This window comes from Amblyraja radiata, chromosome 19, assembly GCF_010909765.2.
Source record: "Amblyraja radiata isolate CabotCenter1 chromosome 19, sAmbRad1.1.pri, whole genome shotgun sequence".
NCBI lineage: Eukaryota > Metazoa > Chordata > Chondrichthyes > Rajiformes > Rajidae > Amblyraja > Amblyraja radiata.
Genome location: NC_045974.1, coordinates 38618978 through 38632053, shown reverse-complemented (window position 1 = coordinate 38632053; position 13076 = coordinate 38618978). Strand labels below are relative to the sequence as shown.

The 13076-nt window shown below is 42.7% G+C and overlaps 1 protein-coding gene across 2 annotated transcripts in view; it reads left to right on the top strand.

Annotated features, from left to right (window-relative positions):
• Positions 1 to 581: 581 nt before the first annotated feature.
• cped1 (cadherin like and PC-esterase domain containing 1) overlaps positions 582 to 13076 on the top strand; it is a 235152-nt gene continuing 222657 nt past the window's right edge. The window contains exon 1 of one of the 2 annotated variants that reach the window (XM_033038291.1): positions 582 to 1762. In XM_033038291.1, the coding sequence (XP_032894182.1) occupies positions 1508 to 1762 (255 nt within the window). In that variant the 5' untranslated portion in view covers positions 582 to 1507. The remainder of the gene's footprint in view (positions 1763 to 13076) is intronic. The other variant, XM_033038290.1, reaches the window with a different exon arrangement.

The following is a 13076-nucleotide window of genomic DNA, read 5'->3' as shown; positions in this document are numbered from 1 at the left end:
ACTCGAACACCCAGGTAACAAGGACATTCTAAAAGGTGGTGGACACTGCCCATTCCATCACCGGTACTCTCCTCCCCAACATTGAAGGCATCTCCAGACAGTCAGCGTCATCAAGGACCCACACCACTCAACCCACGCTCTCATTTCACTCCTGCCATCGGGAAGAAAGTATATGTGTCTGAAAACCATGACCTCCAGGCTCAGGAATAGTTTCTTCCCAACAACCACTGCAAACACCAACAAAACTTCAACTACCGACTGACTTGCTTACACTGGGGACTCTGGGCTTCTGTCTGCATTAATATTGTTTTTATTCTAATTTAGTCAACTTTTTTTATTGTATTGCGAATGCATTTGGGAAAACAATGGATCTTGTATTTCAAGTTTTAAGTTTTTTGTTTAAACACAGAGGAATAAGCTGAGCTGGAACATTTGTGACCTGTTTGTGAGCATTTGAATTGAAAGTTGTATTCAATGAAAAGTGACCTAATATGTGCAATAACTTTCACTTTAAATATAAATATTGAAAGTGTTTCCGCCGACCCTGCCTGCGCATGGAGTCTGGCGTCATCCTGAACTGTTTACTTTTGGGAATGTTAACGGAAACCATAAGTTATGGAAAGTGAGGTCTGAATCGGGGTGGAAAGTACAAAAAAACAAGATTTTGTTTGGCTTTGACAATCCTTTCCCTTTTTAACAATGCAATTGGTCACCGTTTCATGCCACAGTCTACTTCTGTGGAAGTTTGATTTGCCTTTATCGTGATGTCGGGGAGATGCAACTGGTTTTAATCATTGAGTCGGGAATCGCTTCCCGCAGTTACAGAGAGCTGCCGTCGGTGTCCGCTGCACGGCACAGACTGAATTAATTTTTAACTGGCAACTGGGGGGGTGGGGAGGAGGAATTAACTTCGGTGACAAGAAACGTGTGCCACAGAACGACTGCTATTTGCACCGCTCGACGCCGACGTATATTTGCAAGTTAAAGAAATTCCAACCTCTGAAGAAGAAGTGGGAATGGTGATATTTTTATACCAAGATGGAACAAAAGGCTGGGAGAACTCTCCTCCTTTTTGGGGCGTGAATTAAAAAAGTTTCCAACTGAGCATCAATTGAAGATACAGTTTGTCCTCGTTTTAAAAAAACTTTTCTCGCAGTTCGCGTGATTTAGAGGAATTCTTGAAAGCTGGAGCGGTGCTGGGATTTTGCTGTGATTTCAAGGACAGACCCATGCTGGCTAAGTGACCCCCCGGTCCTGTGTGGGGCGGCTGCGATGTGACCGGTCCGGTGTTACCGTTATATTCCTGGACGAGCAATTGAATGGAATTGGCCTCCAGGATTAGGCAACAGCAGCAATCCGAAGAGATGTCACGGACACACGGCCAGGTGCCACACACCCAGGGGACACGGGAAGGGACGTGGTCGGTGTAGAGTCGTGACTATTGCTTCTTGATCTTGTGCCATTTACAAACACAGAGTGAGGGCGCAGAGCGCACAGCGCCGTTGACATGTGCGTTCGCCAAGTCGTGCCACACTGTCGCCGGCTGAAATGCTCTCATCCTTTCGTGTTGGTGGCGGCGATCGCCGTGTGCTTGGTTTACCCCTCGCTCACCGTGTACAGACTGAGAGCGGGCGGCGTCAGTCCTCTAGGGCTGAAGCTGAGAGCCTGGAACAAGTCGACACAAGTCCCTGCGAACGGGCAGGAATATGACGGGAATCTCAATTGCGTCCCTGGACCTGCTGCGCTTCAAAGCCTAACCGAGGTGGGAAACAATTACCCTTCGCTTTTGTAAATAGCGGATAGTAAGCAAATCTTTGGATAAACAGTCAATTTCGCGTTTCCCCCCTTTGTTTCATGGACTTGGGACTTTGCAGGAGTAGGACAAACAGTACACTGCCATTAAATCAACATAAAGCAGAACTGGGCGTTGCTTTTAAACTTAGTGAGATTTCCACTGGGGAACGCGTTTAAACTGTAGGGTCACTGATATGTCCGGTTGGGATTTGGTGACTTGTCGCTTGAAGTTCAAATGATGGCCAATAATAAGTAGGGCATGAAAGATGGATGAAACGTTATTAATAGGTTTGAGAGCTGACAACAAACAGCCGCCGATTGATGGATAGAGTTGAACTTATTTATAGTACCGGACCCGCTGAAACGCTTGCAAACCAGCCTATGGTACAGGACCTAGTTGAGGAGTTCAGAGTGAGGGATAAATCGGGTTTAGAGCGCGCATCAGTCAGTAATCTGATTTTTAATTTGAAAAGTGATAGCAGGAACTGTTCCAGAAACGTTACTTCCGATTATCCCATTGCAATAACATCTGGTAGCTTCAATGTTATGTGCAAAAAAACTGCAAATCGCCAATAAATTACACGACAGCGCCATATTAGCGACACACGCCGGAGATTTGCGCGTTTTTGAAAATTAAGTGGATAGAATCTGAACATCTTTATACAATAAATAATGAACAACGTTATTGCAACTTCGCATTTTCGGTGTACTTTTCTCAAACTTTGGGGTGAAAAGTCCTGAGGTGAGAAGTTTTAAGCAATCGTAGAAATTTACCCTGGACTTATTACAATAGACTATTACATTGGACGGCCCTTTAAGATTGTTATCCTTATTTCCGTGGTCGTTGTTACAGATGTTACATCCTTTAGTTTGGAAGCTACACGAAACGATTAGCAAGTATTGTCAAACGAAGTTTTCGCGTAATATGTCACCCACTGATATGAAACTTCTTAACCTGGCACGTAGACACAAAGAACTGCAGATACGGACTTATTAAAAAAAAAGACACGACGTGTTGGAGTAACAGCAGATCAGAGATGCTGCTTTATCTCCTTATCTCGCTACTTTTTGTCTTTTCATCACTTGTGCAGGAAGGAACTGCAGATGCTGGTTTAAACCGAACATTGACATAACATTCTGGAGTAACTCAGCAGGACAGGCAGCATCTCCGGAGAGAAAGAATGGGTGACATTTCAGGTTAAAAAAAAGGGTTATGTCCCAAAATTTACCCATTCCTTTTTTTTCAGAGATGATGCCTGTCCCGCTGAGTTATTCCAGCATTTTGTGTCTATCCACCTATCACTTGACAGGTTTTGTCTCGTCCCTACCTCTCTTCCAGCTTTCTTCCCACCCCCTCTCCCTTCCACTCTATTACAATCAGTCTTTAGAAGGGTCCCGACCTGAAACATCGCCTATCCATTTTTTTCCAGAGATCTCTAAACTAAACTAAACTACAGATGCTCACTGGGTCAGACAGCATCTCTGGAGAAAAAAGAATAGGTGATGTTTCGTGTCGAGACCCTTCTTCAGACTGAGAGTCAGGAGAGAGGGAAACGTTTCCCTTTCCTCTGACTCTCAATCCGAAGAAGGGTCTCGACACAAAACCACCTATTTCCTTTTCTCCAGAGATGCTGTCTGACCACTGAGTTGCTCCAGCTTTTTTGTACCTATCTTCGGTTTAAACCAGCATCTGCTGTTCCCTCCTGCACATATACTAAAGATGCTGCCTGCGTTACTCCAGCACTCTGTCTTAACTTCACAAACTGGATAAGCTTGAAGGTGTAGATCTTTAGTATATATGCAGGAGGGAACAGCAGATGCTGGTTTAAACCGAAGGTGTAGAAGCAGGAATTGATATGTTGTCATTACTTCTGGAAGGATAGATAATATTAGATATAGCAACACCCCTGAACTCAATATCCAACTTCTGCATTTAGTTATCTTGGAGATTTTTGTCGAAAAGATGTATTCCAAGTAGATGAGGTTGTTATCTGTGGCAGCCTTGTCTTTTGCTGGAACTCCTAACAAGAAACAAAGGCTTTCATGTTATCTAATTGTTTCAAAAGATTTTAAACAGGAACATGGGAACTCACTAATTAGTCTAACACTGTTGAGTAGTGAGTGATGAAGAGGGACCTATCAAATGCAATCGATTTTTAAGTGGTAGTTATCTTGGGTTTTGTAATGTAGACAAAAATGCTGGAGAAACTCAGCGGGTGAGGCGGCAAATAGGCAACGTTTCGGATCGAGATCCTTCTTCAGACTGGGTTTTGTAATAGTGTCTTGGAATGTTTCTGCTTAGCAGGGGGCCATCCAATCTATTCTGGGTCTTTTTAAGAGTTGCTCAGTTCGCCATTCGCATATTTTTTCCCCATGTTTTTCATTCACATGTTCAGTTTCCTTTTGCAAACTTTAAAAAGTCATGTATTGAAAATCTGGCACAAAATCAGGACATTCTGGAAAAACTCAGCAGGTCAGCAACATCTGTGGAAAGTAGCAGGTTCACCTTCGCAGACAGCGCATAATCCTCCGAAATTCTCGCCACCTCCAACAGGATCCCACCAGTAGCCACTTCTTCCCTTCTCCACCCCTTTCCGCTTTCCGAAGGGACCGTTCCCTCCACAACTCCCTGGTTAACTCATCCCTTCCCACCCAAACCACCCCTCCCCAGGTACCTTCCCCTGCAACCGCAGGAGATGCAACACCTGTCCCTTTACCTCCTCCCTCGACTCCATTCAAAGACCCTGACAGTTCGTTCAGGTGAGGCTGAGGATCACTTGCACCTCCTCCAACCTCATCTACTGTATTCACTGTTCGGCGAAACATAGGCTCGGTGATCGTTTCGCTGAACACCCCCACACAATCCACTTAGGGCTACGCAATCTCCCAGTTACTAAACACTTTAACTCCCTCTCCCATTCCCAAACTGACCTTTCTGTCCTGGGCCTCCCCTACTGTCAGAGTGAGGACCAATGCAAGTTGGAGAAACAGCACCTCATATTTTGCTTGAGCAGCTTACAACCCGGCGGTATGAATAAGAATTTCTCTAACTTCAAGTAACCCTTGCATCCCCTCTCTCTCAGTCCCTCTCTCATCCTAGTTCTCTAACTAGTTTCGCTATCCTCCTTCCCCTCACCGACAATAAACCAATCTACATTTCCTTGATCAACGTGTGCTTTGATATGTTGTTTTCACACCTAACCCTTCCATATTTCTCATTTCTCTCTCTCCCCTGACTCTCAGTCTGAAGAAGGGTCTCCTCCCAAAGCGCCACCCATTCCTTCTCGCCAGGAATGCTCCCCGTCCAGCTGAATTACTCCAGCATTTTGTGTCTATCATTTTATTAACCTTTCAGCTCTACCACCCTTCCCTTTTGGCACTTGCACTTGAATGGGCAAGAAACTCATCCGCATTGTGGCTACAAGGTAAAGATAATTCTCCTTTCTGATTCTTTAGGCAATTATTTAAAATCTGAGTTATGGTTGTAATTGTGAGTCCCATTTGGTAAATTTGTACCATTGAGTAGAATATGCCTGGAATTATTGGGATATAATGTTGAGCCAGTCTGGCAATTCGGTTGAACATATTACATAGATGTTCGGAAGAAGTTTGATTATCCAAGTTTGATTTTATTTTGTTTTAAATAAAATCCATGGACTATATTTAAGCATAATGAAAAATGTAATTTGTGGAATAAGTGAAAATCCATTTCAGGAAGTTGCAACAGCTATTGGATTGTCTTTCTCAAACTCTTAGGAATAAGTGAAAAATGTCTGAGTGGTGATTTATTTGATTATTATTCACAATTTACACACAATTTGTTACTACTTATGCTATGTTCATAACACATAGGAGCAGAATTAGGGTACTCGTCCCATCTAGTCTACTCTGCCATTCAATCATGGCAGATCTACCTATCCCTCACATCCCCATTCTCCTGCTTTCTCCTCATTATCTTTGACACCCGTACTAATCAAGTACCGATCTATCTCCCCTTTGAAAATACCCAATGTCTTGGCCCCCGCAGTCGGATGTGGCAATGAATTCCACAGATTCACCACCCTCTGGCTAAAGAAATTCCTCCCCATCTTCCTAAAGGTGCGTCTATTCTGAGTGTGCCGTATTGTCCTAGACTCTCCCAATAGTGGAAACATCCTTTCCACATTCACTCTATCTAGACCTTTCATTATTCAATGTTTCAATGAGATCCCCCCCCCCTCATCCTTCTAAACTCCAGCGAGTACAGGCCCAGAGCCGTCAAATGCTCATCATACGTTAACCCAATACTCCTCTGGTTCATTCTCGTGAACCTCCACTGGACCCTTTCCAATGCCAGCACAACCCTCCCACATATGGGACCCAAAACTGCTTCAAATACTCCAAATATGGTCTGATCATTGACTATTAAGCCTCAACATTACATCCCTGCCTTTATATTCTAGTCCTCTTGAAATTAATGCTAATATTACATTTGCCTGCCTAAAAGCCCTGTCCCACGGTACGATTTCATTCCAAGAGGTCTCCCGAGTTTGCCCTGATTCGAACTCTGAGATTTACGGTAATGGCCACTCGTCGGTACCCGGGGTTCTCGTGGACATTTTTCATCATGTTGAAAAGTCTTCCCGTGCTTACCTGCCGTTAGCGTTACGAGCCGCTTAGTGACGTCCCCGAGCTCCGACGTACCCGCTACGTTCATTCTCCGTGCTTACCACGAATTTGATTTTTTTAAACTCGGGAGAGCTCTTGGAATGAACTCGTACCGTGGGACAGGGCTTTTACTTGCAAATGAATCTTTTGGGATTCCTGCATCAGCACTCCCAAGTCCCTTTTCATCTCCAATTTCTGAATCCTTTCCCTATTTAGCAAATAGTCTATGCCTTTATTCCTTCTACCAATGTGTATGAGTGCACATTTTGCTACACTGTATTCCATCTGCCACTTCTTTGCCTCGTCTCCCAACCTCTCCAAGTCCTTCTGCAGACTACCTGCCCTCCGCCTGCTTATGTGCTTGCAAAACTCTGCATCAAATATTTTATTTTGAGTGGCTGCCATTTGCCTTTTAGAAGCAAGGAATTGATATCTCTAAATAAAAAGGAAAATACTCATTAGTGTATTAATACTAATGGGGCTGACACACACAGAAAAGTTTGAAACTTTGGAATATTATCAAAATGATACTATTATTAATGTAATTAACTATCCACTCTACTGCCACATGACAGGTTCATGGAATGCTTTGGATTTTAACATTGATCTGTCATAGTGGAACCATGAACATCACCAAAGCTAATAAACAAAAATGCAGCTAGCAAGATTATTAATCACTTAAAATTAACAATATTTGTTGTAGGTAAAAAATAGCTGTATATATATCGTATTCTTTAACATTTCCCTTCTAACGAATCCCAAAACATTGAAAAGGGTTGAAAATGGCAATGTGAATGACACAAGAACCTACGACTCTTGTGTAGCTATTAGAAAAAGTCATAGAATACGGGTGTCAGGGGTTATTGGGAGAAGGCAGGAGAATGGGGTTAGGAGGGAGAGATAGATCAGCCATGATTGAATGACGGAATAGACTTGATGGCCGAATGGCCTAATTCTGCTCCTATCACTTTTGACCTTATGACCTTAATTTAAAATGGATTTTGTGGCGGTAAATATTTTAATGGTTAAAACATCCAAAATCGCTATGAGAAACATAAATAATGATTCTTGAATTGAATACCAAATAAAACTCTAAAAGTTAAATCTCCTTTAAAAAAAATAAATGCTGGTATTGGTTTGACCAATTTGGTTGATGAATAAAACAAGAATGAATAGATTGGGAAATTCAAATTCTGAATAGCTGCTGGATCGAAAGATTCAGACATTAATAAAAATTTGTGCTATTCTAAGCATTTTAGTCACAGTTCAGTAAGGTACTGTAAAGATTACCTCTGAAATAGATTGTAACTTTGCAGATTTTCTCTCAGGAGTTTTAAAGCTGTTAGAAGCCAAAAATAACAAACCGTAATATGAAAGCAGTAAGTTGCAGTCTTAACCATGACTCTATAGTCCTACTCCAGAGCCTTGAGGACATCATTTACGTCGGCACATCTGTGCTGCACTAAGAGTATTTTATTGTGGGTTTTGTTAACTTTTGGAGATAATTGCAAAAGTGATCCCCATCTAATCTGTTAGTGAGTTATATTGATTAACGTAAAAGCTTGCAATTCTATTCAGTTCCATTTGTGAGACATACCTTTTCTCCTGCATTACAACAGTGTCCAGTTTATTTGGCTATAAGATACTTTTGGACAGCTTGAAGTCAGAAGAAGTATAGAACCATAAAAATGGAATTCTTCCTCCTCATTTAATGTGCTGAATAGTGTTTCTTTTACTATCTCAAGGGTAGGTAGTTGTAGCAGGTATTGTAACAGCATTTAAAAGATGCTTGGACGGGTACATTAATAGGAAAGGTTTGCTTAGATAGGGTATCTTGCTCAGCATGGATCGGTTGGACTGAAGGGCATTAATACGCTACGATTCTATAAATTTATTTAAAATAGTTGAACAAAGAATTAAACGCACTTGCTTGCCTTTGGTCATAGGAAAAGGCGTCCCGATTCCCAGAGTCCGTGCGATCCACGGAGGAATCGCAGGTCTCCATAGACGGCCTCTCCCAGAGGGAGTAATGGCCGCCACGGCCACCTTACCGCCGCGTTGTCCCGCGCCCGCGCAGCAATAACGACCTCCGCCGCAATGTTCTAGAACTTCAATACAATACAATACAATACAATACAATACAATACAATACAATACCTTTTATTTGTCATTTGAACCTCACATGAGGTTCAAACGAAATTTGGTTTCTGCAGCCATACAAGAAAAGAACCAAGACACACACCAACACAATTTACACAAACATCCATCACAGTGAGTCTCCTCTTCACTGTGATGGAAGGCAAAGTCTTGTCTCTCCCCTGCTCTCCATTCCTCTCCCGAAGTCGAGGTCAAAGCCCCCGGCGGGCGCTAGCAAGTCCGTGGCCACTCAAAGCCGCGCCGGGCGATGTAAGGCCCTGCCCCGGGTCTTGGTGTTGGAGCCCCGGCGGGCCAAGAAGCCCAGCATGACCTGAGCAGGAGTTTAAAAACGCTAAGTGACAAATTTTAAGAAGTGAAAGTTAAGAAGCCAAGAAGTACAGAAAACAGAACAGGGTGACGTCACTCACAGCAGCAGGCAGTCAGATCCATTGTGACATTATCAGCGAGACCATCTTGTTTATTTTCTAAGTTATTTGAGATTTGTGAACATTTTCATAAATAACTCGAGAAATAATGCATGAATATTTCAGATAAGGCGACTTTTGACATCATGGCGTAAATCCCTATTGGAATATGTAAAAATTTCATCGTCGTGTTTTCGAGGAGATGTTAAACGCACACGAACATCACACACAAATACACACACATCCAAGATCAGGGTTTTATGTATAGATATGGTTAATATTGGTGAGCACAATTATAACGACATAAGATCAAAGAATTATTCTGTAAAAGTCCCATGTTGAGTAAGATTTAGTGCTCTGATTTTTAACATTGTGCAAATGTTATTAGAATAAAGTTGAATGAATTATTAAGAAATGATAAAAGAACAAATTGGCTATTTCAGTCTTCTGGCTAAATTGAATGATTGGTCTTGTTTGGAATTGCTGGCCTGTGCTGCACTTGTAATATAGAAACATAGAAAATAGGTGCAGGAATAGGCCATTCGGCCCTTTGAGCCAGCACCACCATTCAATATGATTATGGCTGATCATCCAAAATCAATACCCCTTTCCTGCTTTTTTCCCATATCCCTTGATTCTGCTAGCCTTAAGAGCTAGATCTCTCTTGGAATTAGAGTGTTTAAAGTTTGCTGGGAACATAAGCTTAATGTTTTGACATCGGTGGCACATGCAGAGACTCCTGGTCATCAAATACGTTTGAATTCATGAGGCAGGCAGAGCTTGATCTGAACACAAGGTATTTGTACCAATGCAATCTCAGCCTCTGTTAAAACAATCCTTGAGTGTGGCCACAGGGGTCACTCTGTTTAAGCAATGTGCTTGCCAAGAATATTAAAGACATGTACTTTTTATACTTCCAGCACAAAATCTACTTATTTTTCTGAAACTGAATAACACTAAATATACAATAGGACTTTGTTTATTCTGTGAAGAACCAGCTCCGAGGGTAGGTTCGAAACTGAGGTAATTTCCCAGTTTAATTGCAAGGATATTTATGTCCGTTTTGTCTTTCTTGTTGAGACCAAGCTGATTATTATTATAAACACCCAATGTGTAAGATAGCTCTGTACCAGTTAGATTTTTCTCCTTTGTTATAAAATTGTCAGGATTTATGTCAACACTTGTGCATGTGCATCAGTTCTCATATATCGACAAGCTAGGTGACCCACAATCTACACCCTAGACAACATAGATTGTGCCAGAGCACTTCATTCAGTCCAAGAGTAGATGCTTAAGGGCATAATTTAGTTTTGTCTGTTCAGTGCAGTACTCGGTGAATGTTAATTGAAATGTCTTTTCGATAAATAAGGACCTACAAAAATAGGAAGGAACTGCAGATGCTGGTTTACATTGAAGATAGACACAAAATGCTGGAGTAACTCAGAGGGACAGGCAGCATCTCTGGAGAGAAGGAATGGGTCGAGACCCTTCTTGAGACTGAGGTCTGAAGTCTGAAGAAGGCTCGACTCGAAATGTCACCCATTCCTTCTCTCCAGAGATGCTGCCTGTCCTGCTGAGTTACTCCAGCATTTTGTGTCTTTCTTCTCAGGACCTACTGATGGTTCCCGTTGATGATTTTGCAGTATTGCTTGGGGAAGAGGAAATGGATTTGCTGTTTTTTTTGCTAATATTCTTCCTTTCACCAACCCCTCAAGGTACAGACACCAAGAAACTGTGGGCTATTCAAATCCAAGTTGTTTTCTCCTCTTTAAATTGTTCTGACTTTCATCTACCATTTGTGTTCTTTTTCTGAAGACAGTGGAACAGTGGAATACTAAAATAATACTTAAGGGCTAGAAAGTCCATGCACGACTCAAATAATAAGGGTTGTGCTGTGAAAATGGGCTTAATTTAAAGTAGAGCAGCACTTATCATTTAACGTGTTTCAGTGCCTACTTTTGGGCCAAATTTCTGTTTGCCTAAGCATCTGCTTTCCAGTATAACATTTCTGCAAGTGATGGCAACAGTAATGCAATGTCCCATGTAATTTTTAAACCTCGTTAATCTGAATAAACGAAAGTTCCATTGGCTCGCCCATCAATCAGCTTTTGCTAACGTGTGATCCCCATGAAGCTATATTATTGAAAGGAGCAATAGTCAAACTGAATTCTTTGTCCTTGCTGAAATCTGTGACCTGAAATACAGCCTTGCACATGTGCTGTGACTGCTCTGCTCGTAATAATCAGGGTCACAGTCACTCTTGGCTTCCTTTCCTTCAGATCATTCCAAGCTGCTGCTGCTGATCACTGCTGATTCAAGGCAGGTCACACACGCTCCAGATGGGGGCAGATGGAACTTCACCCACTTCCCGTCAGCCCAGAGGAGCAGCCAGAGCGGACACCGGCATTTGCCTGCATTCCCATGTCCAACTATTCAGATATTGCAGTTGCCATCGAGTCATAGATACAGTGTGGAAATAGGCTCTTCGGCCCAACTTGCCAACACGGGCCAACATGTCCCAGCTACACTAGTCCCACCTGCCAACATTTGGTCCACATCCCTCCAAACCTGTCCTATCCATGTATCTCTGCCTCAACTACCTGTATCATAGTCTCTGCCTCAACTACCTCCACTGGCAGCTTGTTCCATACACCCACCACATAAACGTTACCCCTCAGATTCCTATTCAATCTTTCCCCCTTCACCTTAAACCTACGTCCTCTGCAATGGAGAGTGGTGACATTTTCCATGTAGCTCCTCTTAAGACAGCCCGCTGTGCTCATTTTTCCTTATCAATCTGTCCCAGCGCTGAGAAAGCCTCATTGCTAAATCAAAGGAACTGTTGGAACAACTAATCTTTAATAGACCTCTCTGCTACAGGCAGTTAGCTGTGAGTACAAACAAACCACAGAGGCATGGCAGTCAGTTAGAGGAGGCGTTCAGGTCCGGCTAAAACAATGAGATTCTGACCTTTCATCTTCCCAGCATACTTCATGCTAATGTTGAATTACTCAAACAAACTTGTAGAGCAATGGGGCTGTCCCACTGTACGAGCTAATTCAGGAGCTCACCCGAGTTTAAAATAAAATCAAACTCATCTAAGCATGTAGAATGTACTTAGCGGGTACGTTGGAGCTCGGGATGTCTCTTAGCGGCTTGTAACGCTAACGGCAAGTACTCGGGAAATGCAATAAGCTCGGGAAGACTCGTGAAGACTTTTCAACATGTTGAAAAATGTCCACGAGAGCCCCGAGTACCTACGAGCGGTTATTACTGTAATTCTCCGAGTTCGAATCAGGGGAAACTCGGGAGAACTCTTGAGTTAGCACGTACAGTGGGACAGCACCATTAGGCTACTGATTTGTTTCGGAAGGAACTGCAGATGCTGGGCCAATTCCTTCTCTCCAGAGATGCTGCCTGCCCCGCTGAGTTACTCCAGCTTTAGGTGTGCAAGGCTACTGTTTCATTGGGAGATCAGAGGCTGACTGCTGTGTTCTCTGTTTCACTGGAACATGGCTCACCCCTGTCTCACCTCACCCCTGCTTTACAAACTGGAGGTATCTTCATTTATTGCATGGACTGTACGAGATCCTCGGGGAAGGGGAAAGGCAGCAGCGTTTGCTTTTAATCAATGCATCGTGGTACATGGATGTGACGGTCTTTGCTCAATTCTGGTGCCCTGACCTCGAAGATCTGTTCATAAAATGGTGTCCCTTTTATATAGTGAGGGAATTGATCGGTACAATCTTTTCAACAGTCTACATCCAAGGTGGAACTGGACAAATTAAACTTGGCCATCAACACTCTTGATACAATAATCCCTGATGTTCTGTTTATCATCGCTGGTGACTTTAATCAAGCTAACTTCAGGAACACACTCCGCAAATACCAACAGTGTGTCTCTGGCATCATGTGGGGTGTTAACACTCTAGACCATTGTTGCACCACCATCAAGTGTGCCCATCGCTTGCCCTCACGACAGCGGCTCGACAACAGTCCGTCTGTCTTTTTTTTTTTTTTTTTGTCTCGTTAAATGTATGTCTTGACTCTAGTTGTTATTATTTTTTAGCTGTG